We start from the raw sequence: 17795 nt of genomic DNA on the forward strand, positions 1-17795 counted from the left end.
TATAATGCACAGTAGGGGACGTATACAGAATAGAGGGTTTATTTGGAAGGCACAACAGTAAGAAAACCTGGCCTGGTTTCTGGTTTCTCAGGTCTTATGTCTTTTCCCGTCTCATCATTCAAGCCCAAAAGTTCCAACAAGATGCCTTACTCTGTTCTTACTTTCTACCCACTCACACTCCCAGCTCAACTCTGGAGCAACTAATGGTATTTCTTTTGAGAATAAGTACTTTCCTCGAGGCAAATTTTTCTGAAGTTTGAAATCAATTTAAAATCTAATTTTATTTGGTGTCTTCAAGTACTTTCAAATCTAGGGCTGAAAAAGACTAACCCACAAAGTCATATGAGAGGGAAAAAGCATGTAATACCATATTAAATTAATTACCAACTAATTTGTCTAAGTCATTAAGTACATTAGGAATTCACGAAAGGGAGATTTTACTGTAAGGGAAAGCAAGCTAGAAAAACTTCATGAAGAATATAGACTTGAATTTGGCCTTGAAGGACGAGAGGACCTTGTATAGGCAGATGGAAAGAAAAAGAGGTCCTCTTGCGTTCGGACAGTACAGAGGTTACTGTTGGAAACAGTAAAGAGAACTGTGACTGGAACATAGGAGATATTCTATATATCTTTGATGAAGGCGTTATTAGCCAGACTCTGAACTTGCAAGTGACAGCTTTGTTTTTCCAGTCCTCATCTCTGCTTTTTTTTTTTTTTTTAATTTTTTTTTATTTGAGAGGTGAGGGGGGAGGGCAGAGGGAGAGGAAGAGAGTGTCTTAAGTAGATTCCCCACTGAGCAGAGAGCCCAAAGCAGGGCTCAATCTCACAATCCTGAGATCATGACCTGAGCCAAAACCTAGTCAGACGCTTAACCAACTGTGCTGCCCAGGCGCCCCCTCATCTCTGTTTCTATTATGCAAAAAAAGGAGAGGAGCATCCATTTAAAAAGAATGTGGTGGTTCACACAAGAGAAGAAAGAGCTAAACATTTAAACCTCTAGAAAGACAGGAATTGGAGGATTTCTGGAAATGTGAGCAGCTGGAACTTAGCTTTCTAGCATATTTCATCATCTGTTGTCTCGGTTTCTCCCCACATGGTGACTTTGTTCACAGACCAATGTCTCCACTCAATAAAGTATGTGCACCTTAGGAGTGCTGCTTCCCTCGTACTTCAAAAAGTCTGAAGGAGAGCCTCTGATTGGCCAAGGAATCATCAGCTTGTTAAGAAGGGGGAAGAGAGTGCTGGACAGATGAAAATTAAGATGCCAAATAAATGGTGGACTGAATGAATGATGAGATGTGTAGCATGAGAACAGACTACAAAGTCTTGAAAAACAGTCATTGATGTTTAAATTATACATGGTTCTTGTTAAAGGTTTTAGAGCAGAAAAGTAACTTGAGAAAAGTGTTGAAGACTTAGACCTTGTGTAGTATTAGATGAGATTACCTAATGGGGAGAAGGATATAAAGAAACCACCTAGAAGACCATTTTCACCTTGCCTGTCCCTTTCTAACCACGATTTCGCCCTTCGTGTATCAACTTGTCTGTGACTGTTCCTATCACATTCTTCCTGCTTCTGCAGGGCTGAGGTTGTCCGTTTCTGTACAGGTGTAAAGAGTTAGTATCTGAGGCTCTGCAGGCTCTACAGCCCGTGTCTCCACTACTCAGCTGTGCACTGGAGCTCAGGACAGACGTCCATGGTGGGTGAGTGCATCAGCGTGGCTGCGTTCCAGTGAAACTTGATTTGTCCACACAGAAACTTAAATTGCCTATAATTTTCACGTACCGTTAAATACTCTCCTTCTTTTGATTTTTCCCTCATCCATTTACAAAGAAAACGCCAGCTTAGCTCACCGACCATCCAAGATAGGCTATGGGCCAAAGTTGTCCACAAACTATAATGCACCAGCCACTGTTTGAGGAGACCGCCTCCTGCTAATGTCTTACTGTCTTTCTTTCCAACTCCCCTTGTCTTCCTTCTTCATCACAGCTCAGCCGCCAGTAACCCTGGACCCAAAATGCAATGCATGTTGAATTCTAAAATACTGTGTTTATTGAACAGTTTTGTCTTTTAGTATAATATCAAAATCAAATACATCTAAGATATGTTTGTCTACTCAAAAAAACCCTAAATCTAGTCGTTTAATTATCATGTATTTTTAATTTTTTTCAGTTAAAAAATGTTCCCATGAAACAAACACTAACAGAACAACAGAGCCCAGCACTGACCACCTATATCAAAATAGGATGACCATGAATCTGATAATTTCTTCAATTAGTTTTTTATCCATGGACTTTTTTTTAGCTCTGAATTTTTCTTATATATTGAACCGAATGTTTTTCTTCTTGCCTGAACTTAAGTAAAGGGAGATGAATTTACTCTGACGAGACAGGGAGGGCCACAGGAGCTGATGGTGATGGGTCTGAGGTATGATCCATGTCAGTCACCTCCATCTTGCTTTGGGATCTAAGTCTATTCCTCTGGTATCGGTCACCACGAGTGGTGAGTTACGTGGTGCCTTGTGCATGGTAGGCACAAGGCAAATCTTTGGTCGAATTAGCAAGTGAAACCCACTTAAAGGTGGTTTTTGTAGTCATTTGTCTTGAGGGAAGACTAAAAGATGATATCTGCCACCAAGATTCTCCAAAGTCCTATATAAAGTTTGAAGGAAATACGACTTTGCCTTTATGTCTGAATAACTATTTCTTAGGTGAGGAAGGCAGCTGTAAAGGTAAAATTAACCATAAAATTTGCTGTGCGAGGTGCCGTCACGCCTGGGAAATGGCTTCCCAAAGTCTAAGGCCTGCCCTAGTCTCTGTAACAATAATGAGCTCATGACTACAGCTTCCTGAGGTTGGTACGAGAGATTGCACTTATCTCCATGGCTTTCTCTTTTCATATTAATTTTAACATACATTCATAGGCATTATAATTTGCCTACCTGATAGAAAGTGTGAAGAGAATCTTACTCTTTATTTTTTAGTATAAAAGAGGAGAAGTGTTCAACTCTTTTGAAAGGTTAGGATTTAATTAGAAAATATATTAGGAGGCACACACACTCAGCAGGTGTCTTAACTTATATCCATTTTTTTGATGATGGCATTATTTTTATTCCAGTGTTAAATTTTTAAAATTAATTTCTAATGTTATATTAAGAGCCAATAATCTAACATCTCTGTCATGGTACTTTCCTTTAAAAATGAAATATCAATTCTCAGATACAACCTTAGACTATAGTAGAAATGAATTGTTAATTTAGTTTAAGTTTTTTCTATTGGTTAATTTTGGTTCATGATACTAGAAAGTAACATACAATAAGAGATATAATTATCTGAACTTGAGCAAAATTTGAGGCTAAGAAAGGGATATTAGGAAGATACTTCATTAATAATGTGCCATTAGCATTCAGTACTTAGAATTTAAACCTCATTTCATTACACTAGAAATGTCTTTTTACTAAGATGTTCCCTGAAAGGGTCAGCATAGCTAAGTATTTATAAGTGGGAGTTAAACCAGCATAAAACAGAAGCCAGCTGAGAAAATACTCCGAAATTTTCCCTGGGTACGGTTCTCAATTTTGGCTGGATTCAAATGTAAGCCATTCTTTGATTAGCATCTTCAGCTAACAGTGACCACATCAGGAGTCAGATACTCTCTCTCATGTTCTCAGTCAAAAGAAAACAAAATAAGAAAGGTAGAAAACAGGAGAGGGCTACAATCATTAAGCCCTTGGCAAATGAGCAAGAAGCCTGATCCCTTGTTAATATAATCCTGCTGGCTTCTGCCAGAGAAGATGGAAAGGAGTGTGGGAGAATTTGTTATCATTTAGCAGTACGTTTAGGTAACATCCAGTGGAGCCAGGGTTGGCCTGGGAATCATAAAGGGTAATCATAGAAGCGGTTTCTTTTCAGTTTTTCTCATTGACCCAGAAGAATAGCTTCAACGTGACTCCATCCTCTTGGGTCGGTTAGGTTTTTCTTGTTATGTGAAGCAAGGAGATATTTGTGGTGTGGCCCCCTCCAAAGGGAAGAGTGAACCTCCCTGTCATATGGGGGCTTTTGTTGGGTTCTCAGGATTTATTCCAAATGCAGTAATTCTCTCTTTCCATTTGTCTACCTGCCTTTATTATTATTTTTTTAAAGATTTTTAAATTTATTTTAGAAAGAGGAGTGGGAGCGAGTAGGAGCAGGAGGGGCAGAGGGAGAGGGAGAGAGAATCTCAAGCTGACTCCACGCTGAGCTCAGAGCCAGACACCAGGCACGATCTCACGACCCTGAGATCATGACCTGAGCTGAAACCAAAAGTCAGATGCTCAACCCACTATGCCACCCAGGCGCCCCTGTCTACCTGCCTTTAGATCACGAATACTAATCCTGTCAGTGGATACAAAATTAAGTTTAACAACTATCTTGGCCTAAAACACTCAAAGGAAGAAGATTTAAAAAATGCAGATTGGGGCTCCTGGGTGGCTCAGTCGGTTAAGCGTCTGCCTTTGGCTTGGGTCATAGTCTCAGGGTCCTGGGATTGAGCCCCACTTAGGCTCCCTGCTCAGCAGGGAGTCTGCTTCTCCCTCTCCCTCTGCCCCTCCCCCCCCACTTGTGCTTTCTTTCCCTCTCAAATAAATAAATAAAAATCTTTAAAAAAATGCAGATGAAGTATATGCATAGTAACTCATTCTTTTATAATAGAATGTTTTGGTTGTCATATACCACTATCAACACAGTGGTCAGTTAGTACTGATCTGTGTGTTTGTCTAAGTTCCTGAAAGGATGGAGTATTAGTTATTCCTCAGTTTATCTGCTCACCTTACCCAGGGCCTATGTCGTGGTAGGCAAGAGAGTTAATTGTCTGTGTAAATGTTGAGACCTTTTATTTTATCACATGTAAAGTGTGAAGAGGAGACTATAGGGTAGAAGCTGGACTAGACCTACTCTACTTGCAAAGGGAAGTAGAATTTCTAGGGGCTACCAGTCTTCATAGTGGGAGGGAGACCAATGGCACCTACTTCTCATAAAGTCAAGCAGACCAAGGCAGAGGGCTTCAGGTAGAACCCTAAGGCCTCAAAGGATCTGGGAACCTTGTTTCTATGAACACAGATGCGTAACTTAGATTTTTAAAAAGATGACTCACACAAAATCAAAACCAATGCTCTGAAGGATCCACATAGCAAAGGAGCAGTGGAAGGTCTTGGAGTGGTCTACCATGCAACTTTAGGAGTATTTAAACTTAGAGATGGTTGAGTCCATTAAATATAATAGTAATATTTAAAGTGGCTTATAGTGAAACAAGTTCTCTGATATGTTTATAGTTCTTTCTCCCCAAAACATTTCCTATTCAAATTGGCATACAGTAATTAATGTTAAACTCTTTTAATATTAGTATTTTACTAAAGAAGCATGTTTATGGCAAGGAGAAAAAGCCAAATAAAATGAGTGAAAAGCAGTTGGTTTTGTCTCTGACACTCAACCATATGTATCATTTTGAAATCATTCATTCATGTGGGCATTCTGATGAGTAGTGGGAATGCAGTAATGGGGAAAAAGGATCTCAGCCTTTAGGAGATTAAAGGACACATTTCCCAAACTGATAATTACAATGTGACCTTAGTAAGTGCTAAAATGAAGCTATGTGTGAGGTAAAATAGGAAGGGGGGGCATGTAGAACAGGAAACGAAGTTGGCTTAGGATCCGAGAGCAGGCTTCTCAGAGGAGATGATAATAATATCTAATAATTATACAGCACTTACTACCTCTCAGTTACTGCTCTAATATGTTAACTCAGTTAAACCTCATGCACTGTTGAGTCACAGACTAAGTAACTGTCCAAAGTCAAATGGCTAGTAGGGAGTAGTGGCAGTATTTGAACCCAGGCCCTATGGCTAATAATTCTACATGTTAGCTCCTCCACTCTACCACCTCTTGTGCTTCAGGTAATATAACTATAAACAGTATTCCATATAATAAAACATGCAGGAGAAACGGAAGTGGGGAGAGAGACACAGAATAGTCCAACTTCCAGTTTCTAAGAGTTAGATGTTTTCTCATTTCAAATTCAGATTCATTAATCTTTACAAGATTTTAAGATTTTAAGTAATTTTGGGGTGCCTTAGTGGCTCCATCAGTTTTAAGTGTCTGCCTTTGGCTCAGGTCATGATCTCAGGGTCCTGGGATCCAGCCCCATGGAGTCCTCTTTGTCAGGCTCCCTGCTCAGCCGGGAGTCTGCTTCTCCCTCTGCCTCTCCGCTCTGCTTGTGCGCTCATGTGCTTGCTCTCTCTCTCTCTCTCTCTCAAATAAACAAATAAACAAACAAATAAATCTAAAAAGAAAAAAAGATTTTAAGTAATTTCTCAACCGAACATGGGGCTCAAACTTACAGCCCCAAGATCAAGAGTCGAATGCCCACCGACCGAAGCAGCCAGGCACCCCAGATTCCTTAACCTTTATGAGGCTCAGCTTTCCCTGGAGTTCCTTCTCCATTGTTGTCACCATATAGAAGAGGGGTCCTGACACTTATCAGTGGGGCATCTAAATGTCCACACATTCAGCTTGTGTTGGGTTGCATTTTCACTTCAAAGATAAACACTTCATCCTTTCAATAACTTATTCAGTCACTCATTCATTTACTCAGCTTACTTTGAAGTTTTACCCTGTCTGTTTTGGGTGCTACTTATGGAAGCTTCCTGACAAGAGATAAGAAATAATAAATTCGGTTCTGAAAACTAAGGTGGAAATACTGGTTTCACAGTTTCACTTCACATGCTTTCCTAGTTGTATATACTTGAAAAATAACTAAAAGTTAGCAAAGATAATGCTGAAGAAAAAGGGGAGGATAGCTTTAATTTCTTCCTTAATGTGACAAGAAAGCAATGCCCAGGGTTGTGCATGATTCTCCGTGTACTTATTAGGCTAACATGACAAAGAAGTTTCTTTACACACTTGGGGACCTAGTGTTTGCCTTCTGTTCCTTCCCCTGCTGTGTGGCTCCGAGGAAGCCAGCACTCAAGGAGGCTCAGCACTCCTTCAGGCTTCTGGAATGCCGCAGTGTGCTCCAAAGTCCCACCTGCTCTTAGGAAGTGACTTAGGTACAGGGGAAAAGTACTGCTTATTATTTGTTCCTGTGTGGTCCCTGCTGACTTCTGACTATAATATTGTTAAATAGTTTTCTTTACTGGAAGAAATATATTCCATTTGGATTATGTCATGAATTTCATCTGGAATAATGAGACTTCCAATAGCTTTTGTGCGTTACCTCTTTTTTACATCATTTGTCTGGTGGCACCAAGAATACTTCCTCACCGAAAAGGGATCCATTTACAGTCAACAATAGAAGGGCTAGTGTTTTTCTTGGGAAAACTAAAATATGTTTCTTTTATCCTATTTTACTGATCCACCACCTTCAGATTATCTGATTTTCGAGCTTCCCCATTTCGTCCTGTATCTTAATGCTATTATTACAAGAATTCTGTTGCTAATGGTTTTGAAAAATAATATGTGTGCTTTCAGCAACTACTTATACTTTTATGGTTTGTCTGATATAGATGGACTTTGATAATTCTTCCAAATACTGTTTTGTTGTGGATCAAATGTGAGGAGCCCTAATGTCCCTCAAGATTTATTTTCAGTGTCCTTAATTTTGCTCAAGAGAATGGAGTTAATATTATAACTATTAGTCATGAGATGAAAAACACCTTTCAGCATAGAGTCTATCATCCACCTTCTTTATGAGTGATACATCCATATGGATGTATATTATGATGTATATGGGTATATACATATATATTTGGAGAGAGAAGAGAAAGGGTTTCATTTAATTTTAGAACAATAGTTCTATGAGTATCTGTACATATTATTTCATAGTGAAATATTTTTCTGAAGTGTACTCTTTTTTTTTATTTGAGTATAGTTGACACATGATGTTACCTGAAGTATAGCTTTATTTTTTTAAAACACATACAAAAAATCCTATTTTAGAGTCAGTTGTATCAATGTGCTCTATCAAGTTCCCAGCTCATCATTGATTTTATAATTTTTGCACACATTTTCTATTTTAGAAATAATCTTCAAATTTCTTTTGTCTAACTAAATACTAAAAAGAATGTGTGTGTAATACTGTATTTATTTATATATGTGTTTGTTTATTCATTGACTTAAATCTGTATTTATTATTTTGAAGAATTCATTTCAGGAATACGTATAAAGTTTTTCTTTGTTCTAAGCCAAACCTAGCTATTTCTAGGACCTGTGGAATTTCATACATTTATTTCTTTAACCAGTTTGTTGTTGTTGTTGTTGTTTGTTTCTAATGCCCACTCTGTGTAAGAAATTATGCTGTGTTCTTGACATACTATTGTGAATACACTGGAAATAATGTCTGGCCTCATGGAAATCTTTCACATTTCTCATGAATGTGCCTATAAAACTACAGCTATTCTTTGGGTGTTTTCCTAGGAGCAGTACTTTTGCCCAGGACAAATGTGTAGGATATGCTCTTAGAAATTTCCTACAGTTGTTCCATATTTCTTCCAGAAATTTTTTTAAAAATCAGAGATCAGAGAAAAAAAAAGGAACATTTCTTTTTGAAGTTATTGATGTTTTACACAACAGCACCTCTTTGGTTGACTTGCCAAGACCAAAATGGCTAGATTTTCTGAAGCCCAGAGAGTAATTTCTAGCATAACAGTTTTTAACTAGAATTCATGGGCCCCTTGGGCAGTGGTCTCAAACTACAGTGGGCAGAAAACTCAATTGGGGCACTTGCTTAAAAGGTGTCTGGTGATGGCAAGGATTATGCATTCTTTTTTTACAATTCAGAAAGTCCTGGACCACAGTGCCCAACGAGAGCCATGATGGATTTCAGGTGGTTTTGGTTAGCGCTGAAACTGACTACATAGATTTTTTTCAATGAGAGGGTCTATAGGGATTTAGGAGGCTTTAATTAGTTTCTCAAAGGGGTCTGCAGAATACTATGATGCTGTTAGGAGCAGTAGTTTGCAAGTGGAAGCAAATACTGGTAAAATCAGTCACATAGCCAACAACAAGAACTCCCCACTAAAGGTCTAACAATGGGAAGAAACTACAAGGAGACATAAATACTCAAGTAGTGCTGTAACGTAGAGCAGCGTGCCCTAAACAGCATTGCTGTTTGAGAAAATCCCCAAAGTTAATAGATATATTAGTAAATTGGTGTTCATTGGTCAGAAAAGCTTGATAAACCTTAAGTTTTTAAAAATTTACATTGTTATAAAATTAAAGAGTTTAATATGCTAATTTGCGTGAGTCACTGTAAGTAGTATATAGTATGTAGTGATTCCTAAACCTATTTGATCATAAAATCCTTTTCTTTTTTTTTTTTTTTTAAAGATTTTATTTATTTATTTGACAGAGAGAGACACAGCGAGAGAGGGAACACAAGCAGGGGGAGTGGGAGAGGGAGAAGCAGGCTTCCCACGGAGCAGGGAGCCCGATGCGGGGCTCGATCCCAGGACCCTGGGATCATGACCCGAGCCGAAGGCAGACGCTTAACGACTGAGCCACCCAGGCGCCCCGATCATAAAATCCTTTTCAAATGAAGTTTGAGAAATTCCCTTTGATGAGGGACAGACATGCATCTTTCAGTGCAGCATATAGAAAGTAACTTTTATCATAACTCTGTCATGAAGAAAAGTTAAATTTTGTTCTAAACACTAAATAAGAAAGCAGGGAATTTTATATTGCATTTTAGAAAAATTTTTATTAAAATAATATAGAGGGGGAAAAAACCCTCAACATGGATTTATTCTTTGTTAGTTGATGGTAAATTAAAGTCTTACCCTAAAATGGCAGTTTAACTTTTATCTATAATATTATTAGGATTTGGGAGAATTTTGTATTTCCCAAGAATTAGAGAGCCCATCCTATAATAGTGTGACAATCACTATTTCAGGTATTTTATAGTGATGATTGGTGGCCAGCTAAACATAGTTGCCTATGTATAAGGCTGTATGTCCAAAATTTCCTGAAGGAAGACACTTGCATGGTGTTTAAGAAAGAACAGATAAAGGCCAGATTAGTTTAGAGGGGAAGGTGAATTGATTGTATCCAGATCAGGTTTTCTGGAGAGGTGAGTTGGAGGAGAGGAATAAACAGAATGGTGAAAGAAGGAAAGAAAGATTGAGTGAAAGCAAAAGTAAAAGGGGAAACCTTTTCCTAATTTGGTTGACAGTGAAGAGTTTAAGGAACAGAAAAATAGATATGTGTAGGCAAAAAGAAATTATGACCCTAAGATGTAATGATTAGAACTCTAGTCCTGGGAGATACTATAGGGAAAATAAGACAAGTTTGGGCTATGCTATTTCAACCTTTGTGTTTAATTTTGCTTTAATTGGACTTTCACAAAGCGAATTTATCACAGAATTATTTTTCCATAAATTAAGAACCTGCACAATAGCCCTTGGGAGAACACTGAGCTAATAGTAATAGGAACTAAGGATTGCTAATTAATGGACCTCTACCATAATCATTGCTTCTTTGGAACAAAAATGATTAGATTTAGGTCATACATATTATTCTGTCCTCTTTCTTTATTAAGTTATAAAGATACATTGAATTGAAATGGATTTACCATTCAATATTGTTAAACTTCTGGAATACAAGATTATTCTAAATCCAGGTCATGAAGGTAAGACCTCTTCATTTAGAATCCTCAGACCCTCATAATTTTTAAACAAGTAGCACTGTTAGATTATAGTGTTTTGACTCTTAAAGATTTTTTGAGAAGGGGGATGTTTCTTTGCTTACTTTATAAATACAGTATTTCTAATTAGAATGGAGCTGCACAAAGCCTTCTTAATTTCTAGCTAAGCTATTAAAGAATGAGGAAGAATTCTTTTTTTTTTTTTTTATGTTCAGTTAGCCAGCATGTAGTACATCGTAAGTTTTTGATGTAGTGTTCAACGATTCATTAGTTGCGTATAACACCCAATGCTCATCCCAACACGTGCCCTCCTTAATACCCATCACCCAGTTACCCCATCCCCCCACCCCCTCCCTTCTGTAACCCTCGGTTTGTTTCCTGGAGTCCAGAGTCTTTCATGGTAGGTCTCAAGAATGAGGAAGAATTCTTAAAGTCTGAAAATTTGGCTTATAAACATTTAGTTCCAAAAAGATATCTTTTTTTTTTACATTTTTTAAAATTTATTTTTATTTTATTTTTATTTTATTTTATTTTATTTTATTATGTTATGTTAATCACCATACATTACATCATTAGTTTTTGATGTAGTGTTCCATGATTCATTGTTTGCGTATAACACCCAGTGCTCCATGCAGAACGTGCCTTCTTCTTTTTTTTTTTTTTTTAATTTTGTTTTTTTTATTTATTCATTTGAGACAGAGAGATACAGAGAGAGAGAGAGCAGGAGCAGTGGGGAGAGGCAGAGGAAGAGGGAGAAGCAGACTCCCCACCGAGCAGGGAGCCCGACGTGGGGCTCGATCCCAGGACCTGGAGATCATGACCTGAGCTGAAGGCAGATGCTTAACCATCTGAGCCACCCAGGTGCCCCTGAACGTGCCCTCTTTAATACCCATCACCAGGCTAACCCATTCCCCACCCCCTCCCCTCTAGAACCCTCAGTTTGTTTCTCAGAGTCCATAGTCTCTCATGGTTCGTCTCCCCCTCCGATTGCCCCCCTTCATTTTTCCCTTCCTACTATCTTCTTTTTTTTTTAACATATAATGTATTATTTGTTTCAGAGGTACAGGTCTGTGATTCAACAGTCTTGCACAATTCACAGTGCTCACCATAGCACATACCCTCCCCAATGTCTATCACCCAGCCACCCTATCCCTCCCACCCCCCACCACTCCAGCAACCCTCAGTTTGTTTCCTGAGATTAAGAATGCCTCATATCAGTGAGATCATATGATACATGTCTTTCTCTGATAGACTTATTTCGCTCAGCATAATACCCTCCAGTTCCATATACGTCATTGCAAATGGCAAGATCTCATTCCTTCTGATGGCTGCATAATATTCCATTGTGTATATATATACCACATCTTCTTTATCCATTCATCTGTTGATGGACATGTTGGCTCTTTCCATAGTTTGGCTATTGTGGGTATTGCTGCTGTAAAGATTGGGGTGCACGTACCCCTTCGGATCCCTACATTTGTATCTTTGGGGCAAATACCCAGTAGCGCAATTACTGGGTCGTATGGTAGCTCTATTTTCAACTTTTTGAGGAACCCCCATACTGTTTTCCAGAGTGGCTGCACCAGCTTGCATTCCCACCAACAGAGTAGGAGGGTTCCCCTTTCTCTGCATCCCCGCCAACATCTGTCATTTCCTGACTTGTTAATTTTAGCCATTCTGACTGGTGTGAGGTGGTATCTCATTGAGGTTTTGATTTGGATTTCCCTGATGCCAAGTGATGTTGAGCACATTTTCATGTGTCTGTTGGCCATTTGGATGTCTTCTTTGGGAAAATGTCTGTTCATGTCTTCTGCCCATCTCTTGATTGGATTCTTTGTTCTTTGGGTGTTGAGTTTGATAAGTTCTTTATAGATTTTGGATACTAGCCCTTTATCTGATATGTCATTTGCAAATATCTTCTCCCATTCTGTCGGTTGTCTTTTGGTTTTGTTGACTGTTTCTTTTGCTGTGCAAAAGCTTTTTATCTTGATGAAGTCCCAAGAGTTCATTTTTGCCCTTGCTTCCCTTGCCTTTGGCGATGTTTCTAGAAAGAAGTTGCTGCAGCTGAGGTCGAAGAGGTTGCTGCCTGTGTTCTCCTTTAGGATCTTGATGGACTCCTGTCTCACATTTAGGTCTTTCAACCATTTTGAGTCTATTTTTGTGTGTGGTGTAAGGAAATGGTCCAGTTTCATTCTTCCGCATGGGGCTGTCCAATTTTCCCAACACCATTTGTTGAAGAGACTGTCTTTTTTCCATTGGACATTCTTTCCTGCTTTGTCAAAGATTAGTTGACCATAGAGTTGAGGGTCCATTTCTGGGCTCTCTATTCTGTTCCATTGATCTATGTGTCTGTTTTTGTGCCAGTACCATACTGTCTTGATGATGACAGCTTTGTAGTAGAGCTGGAAGTCCGGAATTGTGATGCCACCAGCTTTGCTTTTCTTTTTCAACATTCTTCTGGCTATTTGGGGTCTTTTCTGGTTCCATACAAATTTTAGGATTATTTGTTCCATTTCTTTGAAAAAAGTGGATGGTATTTTGATGGGGATTGCATTGAATGTGTAGATTGCTCTAGGTAGCATTGACATCTTCACAATGTTTGTTCTTCCAATCCATGAGCATGGAACGTTTTTCCATTTCTTTGTGTCTTCCTCAATTTCTTTCATGAGTATTTTATAGTTTTCTGAGTATACATCCTTTGCCTCTTTGGTTTTATTTATTCCTAGGTATCTTATGGTTTTGGATGCAATTGTAAATGGGATTGACTCCTTAATTTCTCTTTCTTCTGTCTTGTTGTTGGTGTATAGGAATTCCACTGATTTCTGTGCATTGATTTTATATCCCGCCACTTTACTGAATTCCTGTATGAGTTCTAGCAGTTTTGGGGTGGAGTCTTTTGGATTTTCCACATAAAGTATCAATCATCTGCAAAGAGTGAGAGTTTGACTTCTTCTTTGCCGATTTGGACGCCTTTTATTTCTTTTTGTTGTCTGATTGCTATGGCTAGGACTTCTAGAACTATGTTGAATAGCAGTGATGATAGTGGACATCCCTGCCGCATTCCTGACCTTAGGGGGAAAGCTCTCAGTTTTTCCCCATTGAGAATGATATTTGCTGTGGGTTTTTCATAGATGGCTTTTATGATATTGAGGTATGTACCCTCTATCCCTATACTCTGAAGAGTTTTGATCAAGAAAGGATGCTGTACTTTGTCAAATGCTTTTTCTGCATCTATTAAGAGGATCATATGGTTCTTGTTCTTTCTTCTATTAATGTATTGTATCACATTGATTGATTTGCGGTTGTTGAACCAACCTTGCAGCCCAGGGATAAATCCCACTTGGTCGTGGTGAATAATCCTTTTAATGTACTGTTGGATCCTTTTGGCTAATATTTTGGTGAGAATTTTTGCATCCATGTTCATCAAGCATATTGGTCTATAATTCTCCGTTTTGATGGGGTCTTTGTCTGATTTGGGGATCAGGTAATGGTGGCCTCATAAAATGAGTTTGGAAGTTTCCCTTCCATTTCTATTTTTTGGAACAGTTTCAGAAGAATAGGTATTAATTCTTCTTTAAATGTTTGGTAGAATTCCCCTGGGAAGCCATCTGGCCCTGGGCTTTTGTTTGTTGGGTGATTTTTGATGACTGCTTCAATTTCCTTAGTGGTTATAGGTCTGTTCAGGTTTTCTATTTCTTCCTGGTTCAGTTTTGGTAGTTTATACATCCTAGGAATGCATCCATTTCTTCCAGATTATCTAATTTGCTGGCATATAGTGCTCATAACATGTTCTTATAATTGTTTGCATTTCTTTGGTGTTGGTTGTGATCTCTCCTCTTTCATCCATGATTTTATTTATTTGGGTCATTTCTCTTTTCTTTTTGATAAGTCTGGCCAGGGGTTTATCAATCTTATTAATTCTTTCAAAGAACCAGCTCCTAGTTTCAAAACGGTCCCAAAGAGATATCTTTAAGATTTAGAAGTTTAGTTAAACTATCCCCTCCAACCACATGAGCAGAACTTAAAAGAAATCAAATGGGCAAAATGAGAATCAAGCAACAGCTAAATGATGCACAGTATATTTATTCTCTTTTCATTTTTGGGTCATGATTTTCATGGCCACACCTTAGTTATATGCTGATTATGCATGTTTGTGTTCTGTGGCACACCTGTGGAAGAATGTTGAGTGTGAGCAGAGCTACTTAGAGATAGACTTTAATGTACGCAGGCCTTACATCAATTTAGAGATGAAATCGAGTTTTTGTAGGTACTTGTGGATTTTTTTTTTTTTTTAAGCCTTGTTTTACTCTTTAAGGACAGGACTCAATTCCATAGTTTAAGTTGGCTGAGAGGTCTCTCTCAGATTATCTGCAAAGATCCCATGATATTTTTGGTCCTTAGTAAAAACCTCTATCGTATGGTTTCAAGTCTGATGCCAACATTTTAAAGTTTAACTAAAGTGAGGTGGATTACCCATTACATTGGTATGTTTTTTGGAAGCTTCTTTTAAATCCATGTGATGAAGTTAATTTTTTTCACATGGAGTCACCAGGCCTTACGTTATTTCTAAGTGGCGTTCTTGGTATTTTCTCACCAAATGCACTTTATGCTTACTTTATAAGAGTTTACAAATTTTCCAATTTGTCATTAAGCCTCAAGGTAGTTCTTAAATACATGTTTTAAGAAGTGACAATAATAAAGGAAGAATTCCTTAAATTCTTGAAAACTTGGTCCCAAGTGCCATTTGGTGAGTTTAGTTCTATTCTCCATATGCTTAGAGTATACGATACTTTTCTACATTCAGATGATAGTGTGATCTAATTTTAAAAGAAAAAAACCCATTAATTATAAAAGGGAAAAATCAACCTTTAAGTTCTTTTGTTCTCATGAAAGAAATTGATATCACAATTATTTAGACAGAAGTTATTTTTAAACATGATTTCATGAATTATGTAGTCTAGATTCAACAACTAAGTTGTTTCTTTTTAATGCTATCGGAGGAATGCTTCTTAAAAACTCATATCTGGGGTGCCTGGGTGGCTTAGTCATTAAGCATCTGCCTTCGGCTCAGGTCATGATCCCAGGGTCCTGGGATTGAGCCCCACATCGGTCTCCCTGCTCACGGGAAGCCTATTTCTCCCTCTCCCACTCCCCCTGCTTGTATTCCCTCTCTCGCTGTGTCTCTCTCTGTCAAATAAATAAATAAAATCTTTAAAAAATAAAAAAAAAACTTATATCCTTTGTCTAGTCATTTTTTCTTTTAAGCTAAATTTTTATTTTAATTTCAGACTTAAAAAAAATATCGAGATACCTCAAATGCTAGTAAAAATATTGAGATTCCTCAAAAAATTCCTCAAATGCATTCACTGTCTCTGAAAACCATTTTTTTCGTGAACTGAGAATAGATTACATGTATTTTTCCTTATATACTTAAGAGTGTATTTCTTATTTTTTTAAAGACTTTATTTATTTATTTATTTGACCGAGAGAGAGACAGCACAAGCAGGGGGAGCAGCAGAGGGAGAGGGAGAAGCAGGCTCCCCACTGAGCAGGGAGCCTACCAGGGCTCCATCCCAGGACCCTGAGATCATGACCTGAGCCGAAGATAGATGCTTAACTGACTGAGCCACCCAGGCTTCCCCAGTGTGTATTTCTTAAAAACAAGGGCATTCTCTTTCATAATCACAGTATAGTTATCCATATCAGAAAATAAATATTCATGAAATAAGAGCATTAGATTATAGATGTTACTCAGATTTCACCAAATTAACTCAATTGTGTTCTTTATAATAAAGTAAAATAAAATACCGATCATGTATTGATTTCAGTTGTCATGTCTTCTTTGACTCCTTTTGACTAGAAAATTTCCTAGTTTTTGTGTTTTGTGACATACCACTTTTAAAGAGTACAGACCAGCTATTTTGTAGAATTTCTGTCAGTTTGGGTTTGCCTGATGTTTCCTCGTGACTAGATTCAAGTTGTGCCAGACTTTTTAAAATATAGAATTATATAAGATGTGATTTTACAAACAAATCACATTCTAGTTTATAACTCTGAGAATTAATATAATTATTTAAATGTCATATTTTCATCAAACAGAGTACACATCTCCAGCTTCCCAAAAGAAAAGACACTCATAGGAGATTTTATATGCATTTCTTAAAGAATAAACTTGGTTTAATTGTTGATCTTATTAGTTTTGATGGTTTATGAAATCACATAGATTGTTTCGGTATTTACTGAGAAAACAAATAAAATGTACAAATGTAATAGTATTGATCTTCTCTTTTCACAGTAACTCCGGAATGCCCACAGAAAGGAAGAAACTTTTTCCTTTCCTTTGATAAACTCACATTCTTATCGCAGCTCATGAAATCTTTCTTGAAGCTGGAAAAAAATGTTGAAGAACTATTGGAAGAAATATTTGTATCACTCAGGACACCCAGAAATATTTCAGGTAACATGCTGTCTTGTTTAAATTTGTAAATCTATTCTCTTTGTGTTCACTTCCTTCCACTGAATCTATACTATTACTTGGAAAAAAAAAAAAAGCATGATACAATTCCTTAAATAAATGTTAAATATAATGCACACCATAAAATTACATTTTTATCTTTATATATGGTAAATTCCATAATTCTAATTGACAAAGCATTGTAAGTCAATTCTGGATAATAATCTTCAGATGAAATCAGATTAATTTTTTTTTTTTTAATTCAGAGAAACACAGCCCGGCTTATGGAAAAAAACAAGCATACTGGATGATCTAGTAGCTCCTCTTCTGCTACTAGCAGCCAGATGATCTTGGGCAAACCTTAGACTCCGTTTTCTCATCTTCAAAATGATGGTGTAGGACTAAACTAACTTTCTCTTTGTTTTCTTTTCCTGTTACATGCTTCAAATTTCAATATGTTATGCAGGGTTGTGAGAATTAAATGATTTAGTGTATGTATTTAAAAGAATATCTAGTAGATAACAAACAATAAAGGTGAGCTGTTATATAAATAATTCTAATTATGTGTTGTTTTAAGTTTAGTTAGTCTTAACAAAATCCTTTTGAAGAAAGCTATGCCGTGTATGTTAAAATAATGTTTCTAACATTAAAGGTGGAATTCAAAGGCAT

At 37.5% G+C, this 17795-nt stretch overlaps 1 protein-coding gene across 6 annotated transcripts in view; it reads left to right on the plus strand.

The window, feature by feature from the left end:
* The window catches only part of KIAA0825 (KIAA0825 ortholog), a 399405-nt gene that overhangs the window by 88177 nt on the left and 293433 nt on the right, over positions 1–17795 (plus strand). For all 6 annotated transcript variants that reach the window (XM_036094057.2, XM_078067063.1, XM_078067062.1 and 3 more), the window contains one exon: positions 16968–17129. In XM_036094057.2, coding sequence (XP_035949950.2) covers positions 16968–17129 — 162 coding nt within the window. The remainder of the gene's footprint in view (positions 1–16967; positions 17130–17795) is intronic.

The sequence above is a fragment of the Halichoerus grypus genome, chromosome 2 (genome assembly GCF_964656455.1).
Source record: "Halichoerus grypus chromosome 2, mHalGry1.hap1.1, whole genome shotgun sequence".
Lineage (NCBI taxonomy): Eukaryota > Metazoa > Chordata > Mammalia > Carnivora > Phocidae > Halichoerus > Halichoerus grypus.